General features: G+C 37.9%; 1 protein-coding gene across 11 annotated transcripts in view; it reads right to left on the bottom strand.

Annotated features, from left to right (window-relative positions):
* CCSER2 (coiled-coil serine rich protein 2) overlaps positions 1-25,837 on the bottom strand; it is a 203,316-nt gene that overhangs the window by 129,781 nt on the left and 47,698 nt on the right. For all 11 annotated transcript variants that reach the window (XM_081157357.1, XM_081157356.1, XM_081157345.1 and 8 more), the window contains 2 exons: positions 7,738-9,193; positions 6,381-6,577 (listed from right to left, as the gene is read on the bottom strand). In XM_081157357.1, coding sequence (XP_081013483.1) covers positions 6,381-6,577; positions 7,738-9,154 — 1,614 coding nt within the window. In that variant the 5' untranslated portion in view covers positions 9,155-9,193. The remainder of the gene's footprint in view (positions 1-6,380; positions 6,578-7,737; positions 9,194-25,837) is intronic.

Genomic DNA, 25,837 nt, shown 5'->3' with positions numbered 1-25,837 from the left:
CATTTATTATTAGGGTGCTACTAAATGCACTATTTCCTCATAACAAAAACCTTCTCTTCATGAGACATCAGTGCATATATTAGGAGGAGGGGGAAGGCTGGAAAATCAATGCTCTAATTTCCATGTCAAAAATTTGGAAAAGCAAAAGCAAAAAGGAAGTAGGAAGAAGGAAATAAAGATATGATCCAAAAATCAGTAAAATAAAAATAGTAAACAACAGACAGAAATCAGCAAAGCCCAAATTTGATCCTTTGAAATGAAGAAAAAGAGGGGAAACACCAATTACCAACATCAGCAATGAAAACATGGACATCACCACAAGACTATAAAGATGTTAACAAGACAAAATAATCCTGAAAAACTTTCACCAACAAATGACAACTTAGATGAAATGGACAAATTCTCAAAAATCAACACAAAAAGAAATATATATATATCTTAATGGGCCAATATCTATTTTAAAAATCAAATCTGTTATTAAAAACTTCTCACAAAGTAAACTCCAGATTCAAAAGGTTTCATTGGTGAATTATTTTAAACACTTAAGGAAGTAACATCAACTGTACATAAATTCTTGAAAAGGGCAAAAAACAGGAAAACACTTCTCAACTCATTTATGAAGCTTGCATAACTCAGATACCAAAACGTGACAAGAACACTAAAAAAAGAAAAATTATAGAGCAATCTTGTTCATGAACATAAATGCAAAAAACCCACCCTGGCCGAATGGCTCAGCTGATTGGAGCATTGTCCCGTATACCAAAAAGTTGCGGGTTCAAATCATGATCGTGGCACATACCTAGATCGAGAGTTTGATCCTCGGTTGGGGTGTATATGCGAGGCAACCCATCAATGTTTCTCTCTCACATCAATGTATCTTTCTCTCTTTCTCTCCCTCTCCTTCTCCCTCTCCCTCTCCAATCAACTGAAATATATCCTCGGGTGAAGACTAAAAAAATAAAATGTTAAAATTTTTTTTGAAAATTATGAATTTCTAAAGACTAAATAAACTAGTAGGAAATCAATTGTAATGTAAAAGGATAATACAGTAAAACCTTGATATAATGGACTAATTTGGGCGAGGGGGTGTCCGCTAAAGCCAAAAGTCCATTATATAATAAAGCAGGTTTACTGAATGCGTAAGTTAAAAATTGACAAATTAGTTTACATGATTTTACTTATGTAGACATACTTGTGTAATTAATATTAAGTATGTATGAAAAGTTTAATTTTACAGAAAAGTTTTCTATATGTAATTTTAAATTTATGCTGAATAGGGCTAGTAAATGCGTGCATTCACCCATCACTGCAAGTAAACAAATGCACACAGCTGGGGCGTGGCTTAGCGCACGTGGGAACATCCACACCGTTAAAAATGCTGCAGAAAGTCAGCCACGCAACAACAGAGCCTATTACCTCCAGTCAATGTGGTGTGATCATGTGCTAATCATTCACCAAAACTTGTTTACGAGCGGTGATCCCTAGATTTAAATATGTAGACATGTAATATTTATGTTGGTGAAATTACCAGTGTTTATTCCAACATATGGCCTAGTCACTAAAATTCATTAAAAATAACCGTGTAATAATAACAAAAAAATAACCTGTTAATTTTATTATAGGCAAATCTTGGTTAAAAGCATTTTAAAATTAACAGGGTGTTGCCCGGCCAGGTGTGGCTCAGCGGTTGAGCGTCGACCTAGGATCCAGACAATCGGGATTCAATTTCTGGTCAGGGCACATGCCCAGGCTGCGGGCTCGATCCCCAGTCGGGGACGTGCAGGAGGCAGCCGATCAATGACTCTCTCATCATTGATGTTTCTATCTCTCTCCCCGTCTCCTTTCCTCTCTCTAAAATCAATAAAGATATTAAAAAAAAAAAAAATTAACAGGGTGTTGATTTTCACATATGACATATGGACCAGAAATTTTGACCATTAAATCTGAAGTCCATTAAATAGAGGTCCACAAAATCGAGGGGTTACTGTATATCACAACCAGGTGAATTCCTTCCAGGAATGAAAAGGTGGTTTAATATTTGAAATCAAAAAATGCAATCTACCACACTAACAGAAAACATGTAACACAAAAATAATAACAACAATCTGATCACTTCAATAGATGTAGAGAAAGCATTTAGTAACAATTAACATTCACTCACAACAAAAATTCAGCAAATGAAATAAAAGGGAGCTTCCTTAATCTGATGAAAGATGTATATTAACATCCCTCACACACACACACTGATAAACTTCAATGGTGAACTACAAAAACTTTCCTGAAATTCTATTATCATTTCAGTTCAACATTTTGTTAGGGGTCCTAACCAATGAAGTAAAGGGGAGGGTGGGGAAATGAAGACTTTGCAAACAGTATGATTGTATAGTATATACAGAAATTCCAAAAGCATCCACAGGCAAATTGTGAGACTAATGAATAAATTTACCAAGGTCACTGGAAAAATAAGGTCAAAATACAAAAATCAAGTATATTTGCATATACAACAAAAACTTAAAATATAAAATTTAAAAGTGCCATTTATAACAACAAACTCAAATACCTAAAAATAAAGCAAATATGTACAAAATTTTACAGAAAAGTACAAAACATTAATAAAAAATATTTTAAAATCCCAAATAAACAGAACAAGTATTGACATACTCCATGAACTGGAAGACTTGCTACAGTAAGCATGTCAATTTTTCTCAAAATCCAGTGTAATCCCATTCAACTTCCCTGCAGGGTTTTTTGCAGAAATTGACAAGCTCTAATACTTAAATAGATTTTAAAAAGGCAAGTTGAGCAAACTGTTGAAAAGAACATAGATGGAAGACTTATACTACCAGATAACAATACTTATTTTAAAGCTACAGTAATTAAACCAGTATAGCACTGATATAAATATAAGCAAAGAGACCAATGAACTAAAAGAAAATCAATAAATATGTAAATATTTATGATAAAAATAACCCTGCAGTAGAGGAGCGGGGGAGAATATGAGTTTTCTAAAAAAGAAAAATATTAACCTTGATCTCTACTTCACACCATGCACAGGATTAATTTCCAGGTGGCCTTGTAGCTCTAAATATGAAAGGTTAAAAAACAAATCTTTTAGACAAAAACACTGGGACTTATCTTCATGACTTTGGAATAAACAAAAATTTCACAGAGTTAAAAAAAGTGCAGACGATAAAGAAAAAAAATGCTATATTGGACTAAGTTAAAATTGTTAACTTCTGAAATTTAAAAAGCAACCCTGACATACAGGCACATATGTGTGTGTATGTGACACACACAGGCATATCTCACTTTACTTTGCTTCAAAGACGTACTTTTTTACAAATTGAAGGCAAGAAGATTAGAACTTGCTTTATTGTGTCTGGAACCTAACCTGTAATACCGAGGTACACCTGTACATAAAAGACTTATATACAAAATATATGAAAGATTTTTACAAATCAGTAAAAAAACACCATACAGCCCAATAGAAGGCACTTCACAAAAGAAGATATCCTACTGGTAAATTAACATATGTGAAGGTATTATCACAAAACACAAGACAAAAATCTCTGTGCAATACTACGCTATACCCCCACCAGAAGAGCAAAAGTGCAAGAAAGACACCAGCAAGCATTGACTAGAAAGTAGTTTCTGGAATGCTCATTTACTACCAGTGAGTGTAAACTAGTAAAACCACTTTGAAAACCTTACAGATATATACAGTCTATAATGCCGAGTTTCCCTCCTACATATTTTACCAAGAGAAATGCATAAATGTTCACCAAAAAACATGTGGCAAAACCCTCAAAGCAGTAGCAGTAGCCAAAAACTGGAAACAACCTAAGTGCCCATAACAGCAAAATAAAGTACTAAGTTGTATCACACAAAGGAATGTTATATAACAAAAAATGAACACACTACAAATAACACATACATAATACTGATTCAAAGAAGCCAGACATGAAATAGACATGTTTATAAATGTACTTATGTGGAATTCAAGAATAGACAAAGCAAATGTTATTGTGCTAGAAATCAGAATAGTGGTTGTACCTCTGGTGGGGGGTGAGAGAAGGACTGAAAAGTACAGGGAACATGTAAATGGTTGTTAAACAAGTATATACAAGTTTTCAAAATTCCCTGTGCTGTATGGAAAAGATTTGTGCATTTTACTGTATGTAAATTATATCTCAACAATACAGTGTATTTAAACAAAATAAGAGCCTAGACTCTAGACAAGTGCTGGGCAAAGAAGTCAGTCTAAAAGGTGTTTGTTAGGGTCCCTGGCAAGATAAGGAGCTTGCACCACAATGCATTCCTCAAAAAGAAAGCCTTGCTATGCAAACAGTGTTAACTGTACTAAACAATGAGTTGAAATAAACTGTTAGTAAAGACACAGTTCACTTACTTTTCACTGAAAGCTCCTTACCTCTACCTGGCTGGAACAAGCACTGTTGTAGAGAACTGAACTGTGGTGGTGGTGGAAGTGGGGAGGAGAGAATGTAAGGACACAGACATGACAGGCATGGGAGCCGGGAAAGGCCTTTGGTGGAGAACCGATGGAGAGACCAAGAAAAATGAGAACACTTTAAAGATATTCACTTAAACAAACTATTTTAGGGGAAAAAAAGAAAAAAGAAAAAACAGAAAATGTGAGACAATTTAAATAAAAATAGTAAGATGGCAGAAGGAAGTCCCAGTATATCAATAAATACAAACATAAAGGGACTAAACTCACAGGTTAAAAGAAAAAGCCTCTATTTTTAAAAAATAATAACCTATTTGCTATGTATCAAAATGTTTGACAAGAAAAGGCTAGAAAATATATAAATAAAACTGGTGAACAATACTGATACCTGGAAAAGATAGGCCTTAAGACAAAAAGCATGAAGAACTAAAGATGGTAAACCTTCCAAGAAATGTCAGGTCCTAAGCGGCTTATTGCTGCCATCTGCTGGACACAATGTTCATGGCCACTTTGATCATATTTGCTTTAAAAAGACCTAGTAATAAAAAAGCACATAAGGCCCTAAACGGTAGTATTTTCTTAACTTCCTTTATCTAATAGGATAGAAATATTCTTTCTGAATTAAGTCTGTGTCCTCTCTCTGTTTGTGAAACTTAACAAGGCTTTGGTAACAATGATTATTTTTTCCAAGTTACATTGCCTGGCCCTAGAACGGCACGGCACAGTGGTTAGCACATCGGCCTGCGAACCCCAGCCCTGGTCAGGGTGTGTGGGAGGCAATCATGAATGTCTCTCTGTCTCTCCCCTGCCCAGGCAACCAATCAATGTCTGTCTCTCTCTGTCTCTCCCTCCCTCCTTTTCTCTTCCCCTTCCCCTTTCTCTGAGAATCCATGGGAAAAAATATATATCCTCTAGTGAGGATAACAATTACATGGCCTGAAATCCACTTGGAATTTAATATGTGCACAAAGCCTACCAAGTTCCCACACTGGAAATTCCATATATTACACGCTGAGTAAGTACAAGTCACTTTAAACACATCAACTACACTTTGCTCATATAGCATATATCATAAACATTACTTGCAATGTTTCTTAAAATATGCATGTATAAATGCATGGCAGGTCTTCTAGTACTGGTTTCCTCGCCTTCCAGGCACACCGGAAAATTGCTTAGTACATAACATTAGTTTGGCTCAATAGGCTTTGTGTGAAAGTTCTATGTGCCACCTGCAGGCCAAAGCAAGTAACTGCACGTTTCAGTCCCTCAGGCACTCTTCCTCTACTGGACAAGAGGGGGCCTCTAAAGGAGATTAAAGCCCCAAGGTCAAAACAGCTCAGAACACTTCAGACAGCTACCCCAGAGCACTGTTCATACCTACAATAGGCTTTGTAAGAGTAAAGAATAATTTTTTACTCTGTTAAGCCCTGAGAGTTGAAACACAATGCTACCTGAGCCTAGCCTAGCCCAGGGTTTCTCAACAGTAGCACTACTGACTTCTTGGGCTGGATATTTCTTTGCTGGATGCTATTCTGTGCATTATAGGGCATTAAGCAGCATTCCTTGTGTCTACCCTCTATCTGCCAGTAGCAACCTTTAATGGAGAACCAAAAATGTCTCTTGACATTGCCCTTCCCCCCACTTTGAGAACCATTAGCCTAGCTTGATTTCTCTATGTATGTGTATTACAAATTTGTGTATGCGAGCATATTTAACTCACATGTCATTTGACACAAATATATGCTTTTTGTGTATAAAGATAATGTTTTATGAGCCCTTAACATATAAAAATTTCCATTCTCAAACTAGGAGAACTAATTTATTAACTTAAAAATAACCTAATCAATATCACAAAGCTCTCTGCAGTAAGATAAACAAACCATTCCAAAAGTGTAGAGAAATCCATACGTACTATGCTGTTCATTTCGGAGGATTCATAGCTCCCAACTGGGTGGATATTTCCAAGGGGCTCCAAGCCCTCTTCATCCCACATGTATGTTCCATCAGAACTATCAGATGGAGAGAGTTCAAATGAAGAACCAGCTCTGTAATCTGTATCTGGTGAAATCAAGTTATTCCCAGAGGTATGTTTTGTACATTCACTCCTGTCTTCAATTGATTTTTTTAAAAGAGAGAGAAAAACAGCTATTAATTCACAAAAATATAATTATTTCTAAGATTCCAAAAATATAACATATTTTTATATTATAAAATAAAATTTTGATGTATTATAGCAAAAGAAGTTAGCAAAAAGCATTAATAATGTAGTATTTTCTAACTTCTAAACAATAAATAAATCCAAAGGTAAAATCTTAATAACCTACTGAAATGTTTCCCAAAAGATACAAAGAAAATTCACTGATCCATCTTTTACTTCTGCAACATTTCTAGAAATGTAAGTAAAGCCTAATAGTCCTTTAATATTTCCTAAGATATTTACATTTAAGCACTGGCCAGGAATCTCCTTCCTCTGTGTATATCATTTAACTCTGCAGTGGCCTCCCTAGAAGGAAGAAAGTTGTTCAGGCAGTCACTCCTAACTAGAAGACTCTCAGACAGTCAAGGGTTATATACATCTCTAGGCATAGTCTAGTGCCTTGACCAGGCTATATGCCTTGCCCAACCCCTTCAGTTTGTTCTTTTTTCAGGCTATATGGACACATGGACAAATTTTCTCTGGCATCTAATGCCAAGATAACCAAAAATAAAGAAATGTTTAATATGTGCTATCTCACTTTCCTCAATTAAAAAAACAAAGGTCCTCTGAAAGTATTAACTATAAAGCTTGCTATAACAAGAAATCTAAGTCTTCCTTTAAAAATATTAAAATTTCCTAGAATAAGAAAATTCATTAGATTAGGCATAACTGCTCATTTGTCCTTTGGTATAGCTTTACTCTTAACAAGTAGCAATGATCTACTACCCTAAGAAAAGAGATAGTTTAAAATGGCATGCCACCTGTTGGGGAGAGTAGGGGAGAAGTTTTTTTGAAGCAAGTAGAAATAAGCCTGTGTATGACAGCCAAAAAAGAAAAAAGGCAAGAGACCTCAGGAAAAGAATGTTTTCACTGATGTTCTAGATAAAGTGGAAAATAGGATGGGGCACAAAAGTCACAAGGAAGAAAAATGTTGCCCCACTCCTATTTCATCTAGATCCATCACTCCATGAAATTGACAGTATCATGGAATTAATCAGGAGATAACCCTAAATGTAAATTCAGTTACATTATCTAGGAGAAAGCAAATAAACTTAAAGATATTAATATTTACCAGAGACACTTATATCTACCCACTCATCAGTTTTACTGAAGGATTTTTCATTTTCCTTGGGGGAATCAAACATATCCTTTGGTGGTACATTTTCATGCTTTTCTTCTTTGAGAGACATTTCCTCTGGAGTTATTCTACTTCTGTTGGAGTCTTCTATATCTATAAAATCATCACTGAAGTCTTCACTTAAATCATTCTTATCAGAAGATGACAAAGAAGACAAGGAAATGTCATCCACATCATCACTCAGGTACCTAATTTTAGCGTCCTGCTTCATGGGCTGGCCATTTTCTGTCCTATAACTATCATTTTCAGTTAGTTCTTGGTCCTTGTCAGCAGCTCTGTCCTTAGCCAAAAGTGCAGTATCTTCCCCTACACATGTATCAGCCGGTGAATTTTTATTACCATCAACTGTGATAGTCCCAGAAAATGGAGATCGGCTAGATTTCAGTCGAGAGGGATGAACCATCCTATAACCCAAGGTGGAAGTTACACCTGGGCCATTTGGTAAAGCCAACTTCTTTCCACCAGCAGCATAAGGCCTATTAAATCCATACCCTAAATGTTCATTCCTGTTGAGTACTTCTGACTGCTGGGAATTTCTTGATAGCATACTTGACCTCAGAGGCACTCTAACCGGTAGATGTTGGTTCTGATAAGGCTTAATAAGATCTGCAGCTCTATTGAAGGAATGTGATCTGGTTATAGATGAAGGTGGAAAGAATGAATTCTGAATGGAATGTGAAAAACTCTGTGACCTTACCATTTTTTCACAAGTAAGAGATTTAATATTGTCTAGGGATTGTGCTAAGCTTTCTCCAGAACTGCTTCTGGTAGCACAGGAGTTTGCTCTAGGTCTCTGTATGCTACCAGATGATCGATTTACATAAAATCCATTCAACTGCGATTTTGGAGCACTGACTGAAGAATATGAAGTCCTTCCTAATAACGTGCCTTTGGTAAATTTACCCAAATTAGATGGTCCAGACAAAGACTTTTGTTTTAACTCCTCTGCAGATGACACAAACATAGTGGATGGCTTTGCTAAGTTTGATGTAAATAAAGAAACACTTTTCAAACCTCCCTTTATCCCATTTTTAGCAAACATTCCTTGAGCAGGTGCATGTCTTTCAGGATCAATTACTACATCATGTGCACTCTGAGTGTCACTGGGCTCTTCAGCACTTTGTGTACTAAGTCCATACTGAGTTGCTGTTCTCCAATTAAATGAATGGGACGATGGACAATCAGAGCCATTGTTTTTGATGTAACTTTTGATGTTGCTACTTTTGGAAGTTCCCAATAAGTTAACAGGTGTCCCATTTGACATTGGCTGCAGTGTACTTCTCACAGATTTTGTTCCATACTTTGGCAACTTGGAACCCAAATATGTCTTGATTTGTGTTTTTTCTTCCATGAGCTATAAGGTACATTTGTTCTTAAAATTTGACAGAATCTGAGGAGACAATAAAAAGAGATTAAACATTTGTAAATAAAGATAATTACATAGATTGTTACATAATATGAATGCATATTCTTATATAATTAAATGCAACAAAGCCCAAAAGCTTCTCATGATTCTCACAGAACTCTTAATAAATACTGAATGCAATAATTAAATTAATAACTTTATGTTAGAAGAAAATGAACACTTTTTATAAACCTGGGGCTATGGATGATGACAAAGATCCAGAAATAATAAAAGTAGGCTACCAAAGACTATTTTAAAAAAACCAGTAACAACAAAAAAACCCACTTCTATAGCATATCTTTTTATTTTAATCCAAATTACTTTTTTTACTTTGGGTAATATTACCTCCTTTAAAAATATGAACATGTGACTTTGGAGTCTTTTTTATAAGCATACATTATCTTATAGAAACAATAATACATTTTTTAAACTTTCGAGTCATAGAAAGGATATAGATAAAAAATACAATAGCACCAAAAAGTCTAATGGCATTAAGGACTGAGATATCAGCTGTTGTTTTAAGCAACAATCTCAAAAGAATTTTTATCCAGTAACATAAATAGACACTACAGTTAGTGCCAGGGTAAGAAATATAATGATTTAATAAAGCTGATTAGTCCATTAACCTGAACTTCTCCAACTTATTTTAAAGGTAACACAAAACAACAAACACAAAAACGTTCAATGCACACACAAGAACATAAAACTAGAAACAATTAGTGTCCTCTACTTGAGTAACTGTTTAATAAATTATGATGTCATATGATGAGATTAAAAGATGAGACAGAAATATTAAAATGTTTATCCTAACATTAACAGAAATATAATATGGTCACTATATGTTCATTGGGATTACATAAAATTCTATAAAAGGCACATATAAGAGCAAAATGCAAATGAAAGAAATACGCATGCTTTAGGGTCATTGATATTTTTAAACTTATGTATCCTATGATAGTCTTTAATTTGTTAGTCTTATTTTTTAATTAAAAAAATTGGTTCCAAGTCATCACAGACCTTTAGAATTAGAGAGTTTCAGAGGATTCTAAGGTGGCAGCGGACTGAGTGAAGCTACACTGACACTCTCCCAGGAACAAACTAGAATTACAACTAAAATATAGAAAAACCATCCTGAATAATCAACTGAAGACTAGCTGGAGAGCACCCTCATAACCAAGGACCTAAAGTGGAGACCACACAGAGACTGGTAGGAAGTGTGGAGGCACAAGAGAGCTGGTAGGGCTCCCACAGGCAGCAGCTGAAGGTCTGGAGAGATATCTCAGCTGTGGGGGGTTCCCACTGAGGACTCTGGGGTCTAAACCCCAAGCTGGATCCCGCAGCCCACAGCAACAGAACTGAGAAGGTGCCCACAAAACATCAGGCTGTGAAAAGCAGCAGGGTTTCTGTCTGCCAGGAAGAAATGGCTAGAAATACAGGCACCCTCTTAAAGGGCCAACCCACAAAGATTAGTGTGCAGCCACTCACCTTGGGCTCCAGCAGAGGGAGGGAAACGTGGACTGGAGCTGTGTAAGGAGAATCTAGGGTTGTGGGCTCTGGGGATAGAGCTCAGAGGACACCCCTCTGGATTCCTGTGCTGAGTCATTCCCCCATACAACAGAGGACATCTTTCTAAGACAGACCTTTCTCCGCCAGACAGCTTTTGCCTGGGAGGGGGAAGCAATTGCACCACCCACTGGAAAACCTCTTCCCCACCTTGTGGAGTTTACACCTTGCTGTTGCCTATAGCCTGAGCTCATTAAGAGACTCAGATTAATCAGCCTGCAGGCAGAGGTGGACCTCAGAGGGCTTTGAATCTTTCCCTGATATGCTTCTGGACCCGGGCCTTGGAAAAGTAGACTTTAGTGTGCATCTTGGTCTTGTCCAAACACACACAGCACCAGCAGAGGGAACCACAAGTTGTGGGTTGTTGGTAGCTCCAAACAGGGTAATCAAGACCAATCACAAAGAGTGTCTGACATTGGCCTGCACCAGAGACCTCCAAAAAGACTGGGAGTCCTAGCAGATCCACCTAATACATAGAAACAAACCCAAATAGGCAGCCAAAATGGGGAGACAGAAAAATAAGACCCAAATGAAAGAACAAGAGAAGTCTCCATGTGAAGAGCTAAGTGAAATGGGGATAAGCAACCTATCATACAAAGTTCAGAATACTGATTGTAAGGATGATGAGAAAAGATAGGGAAACTATGAAGGAAATTAAGGATTACATAGCAGAAATAAAGAATACACTGGAAGGAACAAACAGCAGATTAGAATTAGAGGGCTTCTAAAATACATATGTATTATTTATTATGTAAAAAATAATACTTAGGAAATCATACAGACTTTCAAGTAAAGACTGTGGGTTAAAGCAGAATTATCAAACTTCCTGTCTCCAAGAACTAATAAAAGAGAAAAAACATACATATATGTATGTATGTGTGTGTTTGTGTGCATGTGCGTGTATGTTTTTTTAGCCAAAAACCCACCAGTTGCCCTGGCCAGTGTGGCTCCGTTGGAGCGTTATCCCTGCACTGAAGGGTTGCTGTTCAGTTCCCTATCACAACACATACCCCAGGTTGGGGGTTCCATCCTCAGTCAGGTCACATACGGGGGGGGAGGCAATCAGTCGATGTTTCTCTCTTACATCAATGTTCTTCTCTCTCTCTGCCCCTCTCCCTTCCTCTCTCTCTAAAATCAATGGAAACATATTCTTGGGTGAGGATCAAAACAAAAACAAACAACCACCAGCTGCAGTCAAGAAACTGCTTAAACTAAGAACCTCTACAGCTGTCAGGGGTCTAGGGGGTGGAGGGATTGATCAAAAAAGAAAGAAAAAAAAGAATGAACTTATGGACACAGACAACAGTGTGGTGATTGCAGGGGGAGGGGAGTGGGTGAAGAAGGGAATGGGGGATCAATAGTGATGAAAAAAATTAATTTAAAAAAAAAGTAATAGCCAGAAAGATTCTGTACAGTATGGTCTGGCTCCTATCCTAGCCTGCAAAGCTCCCTCCCCTTAGGAGGATCCCCACACAGGGATCCCAAACCCAGAGCAGCAGAGGCTGGAAGAAGGGCCCATGAAGCATCGGGCAGAGGGATCCAGGGGAACTCTGCCTAGGATGCTGGGTCCATCTCCTTCCAGGGAAGGAGTGAGTGTTCCTATTGCTAGCAGCCCAGCCTGAGAAGTTCGCTCTTGGCTCTGAATGCTGGAGAGTCTGCACTGCAGTGTTTGGGTTCATCAAAGGGGCCTGTGGGCTGCACCCAGCAAGCGACTTTCAAGGACCCTCTACCTTCTTGAAAGGCATTGTGCAGAGCCCCAGTTAATGACTAAACTGTTTGACTTGGGGAAAGGGAAAGGGAGTCTCCCACCTCAGGGGCAGGGCTAAAACCCCTCCTCCCCCTTGTGAGCCTCCAATACTGCTAGTCCTGTGGGGTTAGCAGCATGGAGGAGCAGAGCAGGTTGGGGATTTTTGGCCCGTACTGCGGAGAGTTGAGAACAATAGTGGAGATGGGAATTTATGCCCGTTTTGCTGAGACCAGCTGCGTGGAGAGATATGAGTCCTACACGGGACTGATTTTCTAACCCCTCCTGCTAGGACCTGTGGCATGAGGGCACTGGTTCCACACAGAGCTTGGATTTTTGGATTGTATCCCCTGGGAAGACTTCTATTGAGGAGACAGAGGAGCTAGTGCTGGGCTTTGTGACTGCATCGTGGGGAAGCTGATCCGAACTCCCTGTGAGTTCAGCCAGGCAGCCTCAGGAAAGAGACACAGAGCCTGTCTTCCTGCCCTACAGGCTGCAAACACCACCCCCAACAGGAGACTGTTTGGCTCAGCTCTGTGAGGTCCTGGATATCCTCACTGGGTGCAGTTCTATAGAGGAAGGGAGAGTGGCTCAGAGAGGGACATTCAAAGTGTGAGACCATCAGAGTCTACTGTCTGGGACCAGGAAGAAGTGCTTAGCCCCATCTTGCAGGCTGGGCCGGAAACAGTCTCACCTGGAGACTCTTCTGATCAATCCCACTGAGTCGAGGGCAGCTGAACCTGCTCCTGCAGAGGAGACAGCAGGCTGTACCCAGCCTGAACCTGCAGCAGGACATCTTAGGGGAAACTAGCATTGGAATCTATGGTAGAGACTGAGGAGTTTGCCTTTGAAGCAGAGACTAATTTCCCCTCACTGAGTGCCTATGTTAATCGCTAAGCAGGGGGATGGGGCACTAGCCAGAGCAAGGGTAGCCTGGGTCCACTCTAAAGACTTTGTTCGGAAGGCAATGGAGGAAGACAAGGCAACCTCAGGGAGAAGGTACTCAGATCAACCACAGATCTGGCCCCAGCTCTAAGCTACAAGAAGCGGACCCATTGACACAGATTGGTCCCTCCGATGAACACACAGGTCTAGCAGACGCAGACACAAACAGTGAAGATAGTAGTAACTACACACAGGCAGCCCAAGGACAGTTACATACAATCTCTGACAGGGACCTACAACTGAAACTCACCCCCAAAACCCCAAAATGACCCATAACCATCACAATGAGTGTTGAGCCTCAGACGACACCAGAAATTGACCCAACTAAATAAACAAGTGGCACATCCAAAGGTGGATCCTGGTAGGCCTCTGACCCTGCTGGGAACATCCCTGCCTTGGCAGGGAGTCGCTACATACTGTCTCATACATGGTGATAAACATGTACCTCTATAGACACCCAGTCTGGAAGTTTAAAGATTGTGCCACTGAACCCATCAAGACACCTTGAGGCTGCACCTGCACAGCAGCCTGCACACCATGGTCGGGGTTGAGCCTGAGTCAATCAGCCTGAGCATCGATCCCAACCATGAAAGCCCATCAGCAATCAAGACACAATTACAGAAGGAATGTCCAAACAACCCACACAAGAGATATTCCTAGAGCACCCAGCTCAGGAGATCAAGGAAACTGCACTACTGGGAGCCCCACCAAGACTGGGAGTCATTAGCAGTCCTAACTAAAACACAGAAACAAACACAAAGAGATAGCAAAAATAGGGAGACAAAGAAACAGGCCCCAAATGAAAGAACAGAAGGGAACTCCAGAAAAAAAGCTAAATGAAATGGAGGAAAGCAAATTATCAGATAGAGAATTCAAAGTAACTGGGCATAAGGATATCAAGGAACTTAATGAGAATGACAGCATGAAGAAGGATATAGAAACCATGAAAAATAATCAATTGAAAATGATTATCTAAAATACAGGATACACTGGAAGGAATTCCCAGTCAACAGGACAGGCAGAAAATCGAATCAGTTAATTAGAAGACAAAAGTGAAAAAACAAAATCAATCACAACAGAAAAAAGGCAAAATAATTAAAAAGCAGGACAGTTTAAGGGAACTTTGGGATAACATGAAACATAACATCTGCATCATAGGAGAATAAAATGAACAGAGGATAGAGAATCTGTTTGAAGAAATACTAACAGAAAACTTCCCTAGCCTGGTGAAGAAAAATGTCACACAAATTCAGGAAGCACAGAGTCCCAAACAAGATAAACACAAAGAGAATGGACACCAAGACACATCATAATTAAAATGGCCAAGATTAAATACAAAGACGACTCTTAAACGCAGCAAGAGAAAAACAGTCAGTTACCTACAAGGGAGTTCCCATAAGGCTGTCAGCTGATCTCTCAACAGAAACATTTCAGATCAAAAGGGATTGGCATAAAGCATTCAAAGTAATGAAAAGCAAGAACCTGCAACCAAGACTACTCTATCCAGCAAGGCTACCATTTAAAATAGAAGATGAAAAAAAGAGCTTCCCAGACAAAAGAAGACTAAAGGAATTCAGTACCACCAAACCAGCATTGCAAGATATGCTAAAGGGAGTGCTTTAAGAAAAAGAAATAGAAAGAGGAATACAGCATAAAAAAAAAGCAATAAATAAGACCCATCAATAACCTTAAATGTAAATGAATTAAGTGCTCCAATCAAAAGACAAAAAGTAGCTGAATAGTTAAGAAAACACAATCCATATATATGCTGTCTACAAAATACAGCCCCTCAACAAAATATACACACAGGGTGAAATTGAAGGGAAAGAAAAAAAATTCTATGCAAATGGAAACAAAAATAAAGCTTTTATCTGACTTATATCTGACAAAACAGACTTCAAAACAAAGGCCATAACAAGAGACAAAGAAGGTCACTACATAATGATAAAGGGATCTATCCAACAAGAAGATATAACCTTTATAAACATCTATGTATCCAATATAGGACCACCTAAATATATTTTTAAAAATTTTGGTGTCCCTTAAGGGAGAGATCAACAGCAATGCATTCATAGTAGAGAACTTTAACACCCCACTGTCATCAACAGATAGATCATCAGACAAAAAATCAACAAGGAAACAGCAAGCTTAAACAACATACTAGATCAGATGGATTTAATTGATATCTACAGAACATTTCATCCCCAAGCACCAGAATATAAATTCTTCTCAAGTGCACAAGGAACATTCTCAAAGACAGACCACATGTTAGGACACAAAAGAAACCTCAACCTTCTCCAACCACAATGCCATAAAACTAGAAACCAACCATGATAAAACAAACAAACAAACACCCTCAAAAATATTGAAACACACAGACGCTAAATAGCATGTTATGAAACAATGAATGGATTATCAATGAAATCAAGGAAGAAATTTTAAAAAAACCTGGAAACAAATGAAAATGAACACCCAAAATCTATGGGACACAGCAAAAGCAGTCCTGAGAGGGAAGTTCATAGCATTACTGTACTACCTCCAGAAGGAAAAAAAATCTCTAGAAACAATCTAAACCTATACCTAAAAGAATTAGAAAAAGAACAGGAGGAAAATCCCAGAGTAAGTAGAAGGAAGGAAATAATAAATATTGGAGCAGAATTAAATGACATAGAAACTGAAAAAAAAATATAAAAGATGAATGAACCAAAAGCTGGTTCTTTGAAAGGATAAAAAAAAAATTGATGCACCTTTAACCAGACTCATCAAGAAACAAAGAAAATGGAGCCAAATAAATAGAATCAGAAATGAAAGAGGAGCGGTAACAATAGACATCACAGGAATACAAATAATTGTAAGAAAATAATATGAGCAACTATACACCAACAAATTAGACACCCTGAGTGAAATGGACAAATTCCTAGAAACATACAATCTTCCAGAAATGAACCAAGAAGCAGCAGAAAATCTCAACAGACCAAAAACAACTCATGAAATTGAAGCAGTAATCAAAAAACTCCCAGCAAACAAAAGTCCTGATCTTGATGGATTCACAGGCAAATTTTACCAAACATTCAAAGAACTAACACCTATCCTCCTCAAACCATTCCAAAATATTCAGGAGGAGGGAAGACTTCTAAGCTCTTTTTACAAGGCCAACATTATCCTAATACCAAAACCAGATGAAGACACTACAAAGAAAGAAAATTACAGGCCAATATCCCTAGTAAACATAGATGCTAAAATTCTCAACAAAATATTAGCAAACCAGATCTAGTAATACATTAAAAAAAATCATACACCATGATCAAGTGGAATTTATCCCAGGAATGCAAGTTTGGTACAATATCCACAAATCAATGTGATACATCACATAAAATGAAAGATTAAAATCAGATGATGAGCCCTGGTCAATGCAGCTCAGTGCTCAGATCACTGGCTAGAGCACTGAAGGGTTGTGGGTTCAATTCCTGGTCAAGGCCACAGGACTGACATACCTGGGCTGCAGGTTTGATCACCGGCCCTGGTCAGAGCACATATGGGAGGCAACCAATCTGTGTCTCTCTCACCCCTCTCTCTCTATCTCTTTCTCTGCCTCCCTATCTCCCTTCCACTCTCTCTAAAAAAAAAAAATCAATGGAAGAAATATCCTCAGGTGAGAATAACACAAACAAAAAATCACACGATCATATCAATAGATACAGAAAAAGCATTTGATAAAATTCAGCACCCATTTAAGATAAAAATTCTCAGCAAAGTGGGAATAGAGGGATCATACCTCAACATAATAAAGTCCATATGTGAAAAACCTACAAGCCAACATCATACTCAATGGGCAAAAATTAAAAGCATTTCCCTTAAGATCAGGAACAAGACAGGGATGTCTACTTTTACAACTCTTATTCAACATAGAACTGGAAGTTCTAGCCAGAGTGACCAGACAAGAAGAAAAAAAAGACATCCAAATTGAAAGGGAGGAAGTAAAGCTATCATTATTTGCAGATGACATATTGTATATAGAAAACCCTAAAGACACCACCAAAAAACTACTAGATCTAATAAATGAATTCAACAAAGCCACAGGATACAAAATCAACATCCAGAAATTGATGGCATTTTTATACACCAATAATGAACTATCAGAAAGAGAAACTAAGAAAACAACCCTATTTACTATTGCAACAAGAAAGTAAGGCACCTAGGAATAAATTTACCCAAGAAGATAAAAGACCTGAACTCAGAGAACTATATGACATTGAAGATAGAAATTAAGGAAGATAGAAACAAGTGAAAGTATATACCATGTTCATGGACTGGAAGAATTAACATCAATAAAATGTCCATACTATCTAAAGCAATCTATAGATTCAATGCAATTCGTCTTAAAATATCAATGGATTATTTCACAGAACTAGAAAAAATATTCCAAAAATTTATATGAAATCCAGAAAGACCCCAAATAGCCGCAGCAAACTTGAGAAAGAAGAACAAAGTTGGAAGGATCACAATACTAGATATCAAACTATACTACAAGGCCACTGTAATCAAGATAGCCTGGTACTGGCATAAGAACAGGCATATAGACCAATGGAACACAACAGAGAGCCCAGAAATCAACCTATGCCTCTATGGTCAATTAATTTTGACAGAGGAGGCAAGAGCATACAACGGAGTAGACAGTCTCTTCAGTAAACTGTGCTAGGAAAATTGGACAGACACATGCAAAAAAATGAAACTAGACCAACAACTTACACCATCCACAAGACTGAACTCAAAATGGATAAAAGATTTAAATGTAAGTCACAAAACCATAAAAATTCTAGAAGAAAACATAGGCAGTAAAATCTCAGACATCTCTTGTAGCAATATGCTTGCCAATATGTCTCCAAGGGAAATTCAGGAAAAGATAAAGAAATGGGACTACATCAAGCTAAAAAGCTTCTGCAGAGCAAAAGAAATCAGCATCAAAATGAAAAGGGAACCCACTGTATGGGAAGGCATATTTGCCAATGATACATCCAATAAGGGATTAGTTTCCAAAATATATAAAGAACTTATATACAACTCAACACCAGGAAGACAAACAATTCAATTGAAAAATGGGCAAAGGACCTGAACAGACACTCCTCTGAAGAGGACATACAAATGACTAACAGACATATGAAAAAATGCTCAACATCACTAAAGATGCAAATAAAAACTACAATGAGGTATCACCTCACATCTGTCAGAATGGCTATCATTAATAAATCAACAAACAAGTGCTGGCGAGGGTGTAGGGAAAAGGAAATTCTAATGCACTATTGGTGGGAAAGCAGACTAGTACAACCACTATGGAAAACAGTATGGAGGTTCCTCAAAAAATTAAAAATGAAACTGCCTTTGAATCCAGCAGCTCCACTTCTGGGAATATATCCTAAGATTACTGAAACACCAATCAGAAAGAATATATGTACCCCTATGTTCACAGCAGCGTTGTTTACAATAGCTGAGATATGGAAATAGCCCAAGTGCCCATCAGATGAGTGGGTAAAAAAGCTGTGGTACATTTACACAATGGAATACTACATGGCTATGAAAAAGAAGGAATTCTTACCCTTTGCAACAGCATGAAGGGACCTGGGGAGTATTATGCTAAGTGAAATAAGCCAGCGAGAGAAAGACAAATACCATATGACTTCACTAATATGTGTAATCAAGTGAACAAAATAAAGTGATGAACAAAATGTAACTGGGAGCATGGATACATGGAACAGATTGTCCAGTGCCCAAGGGGAGGGGTGTGGGGGTGACTGGATAAAGAAGGTGAAAGGATTAGCTAAAGAACATACATGGATACCCCATTGTTACAGACAATAGTTTGGTGAAGACCAAGGGAGGGGGAGACAGGGGTAGGTGGAGGTGGGCAAATGGGAGGTAATGGGGGAAACACCTGCAAAAATGTCAACATTAAAAATTTTTAATAAGGAAAACAAAATAAATAAAAATAAAAATGCATGTACTAATACATTGAAAAAAATTAAAAATAAAACAAAATCTCAAAGATCAAAAGACAAAACAGGTCAATTGAAAAGTTATAGAGCTAAAGAAGAAATCAATTAAAAAAAACAATGAATTTAAAAAAAAAAAAAAAAGGGTAAAAATCAAACTAATGGCAATGATAAAAATCTTAAGATAACCTGAGTACTGAGGGGGCCAAGGAGGGACAAAGGTGTCAAAGCGCTGAGACAGAAGAGGTAGGGCAGAGACTGAATGGAAAGGTAATTAGTGTCCTGAAGGAGAGTGACTGGACAAATGGAAGATGAAAAGCATACAGACATAACAGAAAACACGCATCCATTAGAGAAGCAAAAATAAACCACAGACCCAAATACATATCTAGGTTAAGCTAATAAAATATCAAAAACAAAGAAATGATGCTCCAAGAATACAGGCAGGGGAAAAAAACCCACTTTGTAAAGAAAACTTTAAATAAACTTCAGAATAAGCAAATGAGATTACTGGATATCCTTCCAATGAAATGCTGGAGCCTCTAGGGATAATTTAATCCTCCAGGAACTATCACTGGGCTATTTTACAACTCTATAAAAACGGACGTTAATGTGTAGAAAACCAATGGTAATGAAAACAACTGTTGTCTACAGACATGCAAATAAGTTCTGTCCAGTACAGTAGACTTCCTCCCCCGAGATGGAAGCAGCCAGCTCTGTATTCACTTACAAATCCTTTCCATATTCCTGACCTATCAATGTCCTTGTCCTTTGCATTCTCCTTTGAACCAGCCGTGACATCTCCTGATGCCCTTGATAAAGATGAGATAAAAACTTTAATGTGTGCTCATCTGATATCTAAATGAAAGCCATGATTTTGTTCCCTTCTAAAACTTATCCTTCAACAGTTTGGAAATTCCACCAAGACACCCAATGGATTCACCTGACAAAGGTGGGCATTTCTTGGCCACAGCAGTAGACTTCAGAGCTTAGAACTTTGCTCACTGTCTTCCCGTTTGTGTAGGCAGCCAAGTATTAATGGACAGAGCAAAGGGAATCAGACATTAGGAAGCATAATAAACTAGGGAGCATAAGCCTGTTTGCTTCACTAGGAAGTTACAGCTCACACACTCCCCAGGGAACCGCCAAGCACTCCCCACAGATTACTGGGGGGAGGGATAGAACAATGAAGGGGGAGATAGGTTAATAAATAATAGAAACCAGAATGGCTACCACCCAGGCCTGCCTGTTTAGCCTGGGAAAGGAATTGACTGCATAGGAGGCATAGGGCACTGGAAGACAGGAAACAGACTGGCTAAGGGGTAGGCACAGCAAAAGCCCATGGAAGCCTGGGAAGTCGATTGGTTAAAGAAGTGCCTGTTCCTTTCCAAGCCTCAGATAATATAACCCAAACCTAACAAAGGCAATTGCCTTTTCTTCTTTCTCTCTCCTCTCCTCTCCCCCAGGCCCGAGTAACATGCACCCACCTCATTTGTGAGCATGTTTTCTCTGTGGCGGCCATGCAGCCCTAGCAGACTGTGAGGGCCTGAGCACAGCACCAGGTGGGACACAGCAACACCACTTGGACAAGGGTAAAGACTAGACATGAAATAAGGTGCAGCACAGACAGAGCTTTTAGAGCTTGGCCTTTGTTTTGGGCTTAATGAAGACAACACTGGACTTCTTCCATATTGGGGTGGATGGAGATGAGACATTGGGAATCCAGGGGCAGCCTTCTATTTCCACCCCAACAAATCTTACCACTAAACCTCACCCTCCCACGTGGAAGTTTCCTAAAATGCTTTTCTTGCAACTCTGTGTAAGGACTACACTTCCACCTCCAACATTTCTGTTTTAATTTCCCTCTCTTCTAATTTTGTTTTGTTTTTTAGTGGGGGTTTTTTCCTGATAGTCAATAGGTTATTCACCACTGGTGACAACAATGATTGTGAACTTGATTTTATCAACTGCCATTTAGTAACTTCTATGAACGGATTAATGGTTTACACAGATCTATTCTGTATTGGGTAAGAGAAAAAAGAGACTGATTCATCAGTCACTTGTTCATTTATCTCGTTTACCTATTTTGAGCTCAAATCAATTTAGAATGTCATGCTGACAGACAGAATAGCTTTTTGGTATCGGACAGGCCCAGTTTTGTGTTTCTGTGTTCACTACCCTAGCCATGGATAAAACTGTAGAACTGGAAATGATATGGTCTCTCAGTGTTTGTATGGCTATGTGTTTATAATTCAGAAAGGTCTTTACCTTTCTTTGTGAGTACATAAGGCTTTCCTACCTCCAGAGGGTAATAATAAATTGTATTATAAAAACTCTTAAAGCAACTCTGTTCTGACTGGCTTATAGAAATAAATATGCATTTACATAAATCGAATATTATCAAAATTCCCAGAAAATAAGTAAACTGATCTAATATTTTAAATGTGTTAATACTTTTAAAAATTACTCTTACAGAAACTAACAGAAGTTTTTAAGAACCAAGTTCACATAGTTAAAGTAAATGTCTGGCAAACAGAACTAGTTCAATAAAATAGGTTTGCGTTGATTTCTTATTAGTGTTAAGTATAATATAAACATACATTTTTAGTCCACTAGAGTAACTTTTTAAAAATGTATATAATGTTACTAATCAAATTAGCCAATATTACTCATACACAATGTTTAAGATTATGAAATGTAAACCTATGTTTAAATTGAATAATTACTCTGACAAACTTTTTATTTTCACAGTAATTATGCTTTACAGTATGTCAGTTTACAGATAATTTCCAAGAACTTTAAAGGTAACTTAAAACCTTGGACTAATATTAAATTAAATTAATTAATGTATAATCATTTGCTCACTAGATCATTTCTGAGAGAGAATACTAAAATACTTATAAGCATAATTTCAAGCTTATATGCTTTGCATCTTGTTATTGTATGCTACAGAAAGAGTGTATCTTTGGGACACATAAATGAATGTGTTCATTTCTGCTACTTTGAGGAATTTGTACACTGGATCCCATTTCTGTAAAAGTAACTAAAGACAGATAGATATAAACAGATATCACATAAAGATGTGTGTGTACATATATTTAAACACAACAAACTGTTACCATTAGAGAAGTGAGAATCAGGCAAAAGAGAGACTTCTTTTTACCTTTAAATCACTATTGTTTAAGTATTTACATAGGCCCATATTTTTTCCCATTTTTAAAAAGTTTTAACTAAAAAACTACATTTAAAGAAACCACTTATTCCACACCAAAACAAGAGTCAACAGTTCAATCTAACAAAAAAAGATTAAGTTTAATATTAAAATTAAAATAATATTAAAATTAAGTTTAATATTACATAAAATATATTTAAAAGACAGAATACATTTGGATAAAAATAACGTAAGTTTTTTTATTCAACAGATTACTTCATAAATTACCATTTCAGTTTGTCCAGGCTTCAACCTAAATTTAGTATGTTTTATTTACCAATTATATCTTTTTGTGTGTGTGTGGCTTAAAATACACTTGAAATTTATATTTTTAATGAGACTAATCACAGTTACATAGAATTTGGCTAGAGAAAATCTGAAATTTTCACATGGCAAACAGCTATTGTGCAGAAAGATGTGGAGAGTAACCCAGGTTGCTCATAGAATGTTTATGTACTACATGCCATAACATTTTTCAAAGTAGAAGAAAAGCTCCAAAATAATATAGATAACTACATGTAAAGAAGATAATGAAAAGGGGCTTATAGATCTTGAAAATAGTATGAGGCTATTAATTATTTAGAAAACTGTAACCAAATAATTTAAGAAGGAATACAATGTATCTTTACTTTTTTTTAAACTTTATTTTTGTTGTTGACAGTATTACAGATGTCCCCATCCCCTTTTGCCCACCCACCCAACCCCTGCCCCCCTCTTTCCCTCTGGCCATCACCACACTGTTGTCCTATGGGTTAAGCATACATGTTCTTTGGCTAATCCTTTCACGTTCTTTAAAACTGATTCTAAATTCACAATTTCCATTCCACAATTCTAGTTCTTACATTCATCATGTCTTTCTGTATTACTACAAAGGCTTCCTACATTATCAAGACTCAATCTCACTTCCTCTCAAACTGTCAACAGTTATTCTCTTAAAGTGTAGATCTGATCATATCATTCTACTGATTAAAAACCACACGCGGCCCAGGAAAATAAAGCCCAAAATCCTTTGTACAGAGATCAAGCTTCTCTATTTAGTTTTATACTCTACCTTTGCAGTACTATGCATTGAAGCCAAAATGCATTATTTTTGTCATTCCCCCAAATCCATCCTACATATAATTCCTTTTATGCTTTTGCTAAAGTTGTAAAGATCACCTTAAAGGCCCTACACTCAGGGACCAAAATCCCTACACTGACAAACCTTTCCAGTTAAAATTAATCTTGCATCCTTCTTTATTCCCTTCCCATCAATAATACAGCCAAGTCTGTGTGAATGATTATTTAACTCATAAAAAAGTAAAATTGTTGAGAGCATAAACTGATTCTCATATAACTGGGGTCTGCTATAGGACCACAAATTTGATAGATCCTCAACTTTTAAGAAAATTAATATTCCCTTAGTGCAAATGAATTTAATAAATAGTAAGTCAAGACTCAAAAATAACTGTTTTGTGGGCTTGTGATTAACTGGTAGTAGCTACCTTGAGCAATATGTAGAAAGACTCTGAAATCAAATGTAGACTCTATTATAAAGTACCATGATCAAACAGTAATATCTGCCATGAGGGAAAAAAGGGACAGTAGCATTATCCATACCAGGTGACTGCCATCTCCATTTTTAGTAATGGTCTTTATCACAAAACACACTCTCACACATACAAACACTTATAGGATAACCATAAGTAAACTAGTAATGATATTAGATATAAGGGTCATTTTTCACATTAACTCAGATTAAAGATTCTGTACTCTAGAGAGTCAGTCTGTAAAATAGAAAGGCTTTAACATTTCCCTTTCACAAGTACACTGAGGACATAACATTCTATTCTTTCACTTCTCTATGCCAGTATTTCACTGTCTAAAATGAGGGTAATGTGTGCTATCTCTTATGAACATATTAAATATTACTAACTTAGCATCACAAAATAAGCCCACAAGAAAGACACACTGTTACTACAAAGTGTCTGGGGTGCTACCACTTGGAAAAAAATAAAAAGATTAAAGCCTGAATGCACTATTTCTTATCAAGAATATTTACTGATTTCTAAATAAACAAGTAATTGCAACATAAATTACATCAATCATCTTGGACTGTGGTCTTAAATCTAAGCTAGGTCAAGATTATGGAGTAGGTAAATGTGATACATCCTCCCACAACCACATCAAAATTACAATTAGATTACAGAACCAACATTCAGAACCACCTGAAATCTAGCTGAACTAGCTAAACAGAAGTCCTGTAACTAAGAACATAAAGAAGTCACATCGAGATTGGTAGCAGTAGAGACACAGAACCCCTTAGTACTACACCCACATGTGGCAGCTAAAAATCAGGAGAAATCTCTCAGCTGTGAAGGCCCCCCTAAGGATCAAGGGGACCCAATCCCACACCAGGCACTCCAACCCAGGGTTCCAGTGCCAGGAAGAGAAGTTCCTGTAACTTCTGGCTGTGAAAACCAGCAGGGAATGTGGCTGAGTGAGAGAAATGGCTGCTGGAGTTTCTCTTAAAAGGCCAATGGATGAACTTACTCAGACTTGCTAGTTCTGAGCTCCAGGGCCAGGGCAGCAGTTTGCACAAATCCAGAGACATATAGGAAGGAACTGAACTGTCTGGCCTCAGGATGAGGGCTGAAGGGGCAGCTTTCTCCCAGAGAGAAGTGCTAGCAGAGGCCACTGTTTCTTTGCTGAGCCCTCCCCCAACAGTGGTGGCAGACAGAAGCCATATCTGAGTCTCTCTATCAGCCTGGCTAACAGTTAGTAGGGCCCTAGTGATTCCCAGAAACCCTGCCCCACCTAACTTGCAGGCCCACCCAAGCTGTTTCCAGTGGCTTTTCCATACAAACGACCTGTCTTGACTCATGCTGCAGACTTTCTAACAATCTCTCAAAGGTTCACAAACTCCAAAGCAGCATCTGGTCACGGCATGCCCTGTACCTCTTGCTAAGTGGCCTCATCACTAGTAGCATCTGGCCTTCGTTCACAGCTTGGCACCTCTAAGCTCAACACACATAGCAGCCCTCTGCAGATCGTTTGGTAGTTAATGCTAGGTGGCCTCAGACAGGGTACAGGTGGAAGTTGACCCAGGCCTCCACCCCCCGGGAGGCCCCAGAGCCAGCACACTCAGTGGAAAGCTTCACTCCACACCAAAGCAACACCCAACCACCTCCTTGAGCAAC

The sequence above is a fragment of the Miniopterus schreibersii genome, assembly GCF_964146895.1.
Source record: "Miniopterus schreibersii genome assembly, chromosome: 14".
Classification (NCBI taxonomy): domain Eukaryota; kingdom Metazoa; phylum Chordata; class Mammalia; order Chiroptera; family Miniopteridae; genus Miniopterus; species Miniopterus schreibersii.
The sequence above is the reverse complement of the archived record's forward strand: the minus strand, read 5'-3'. Positions and strand labels throughout refer to the sequence as shown.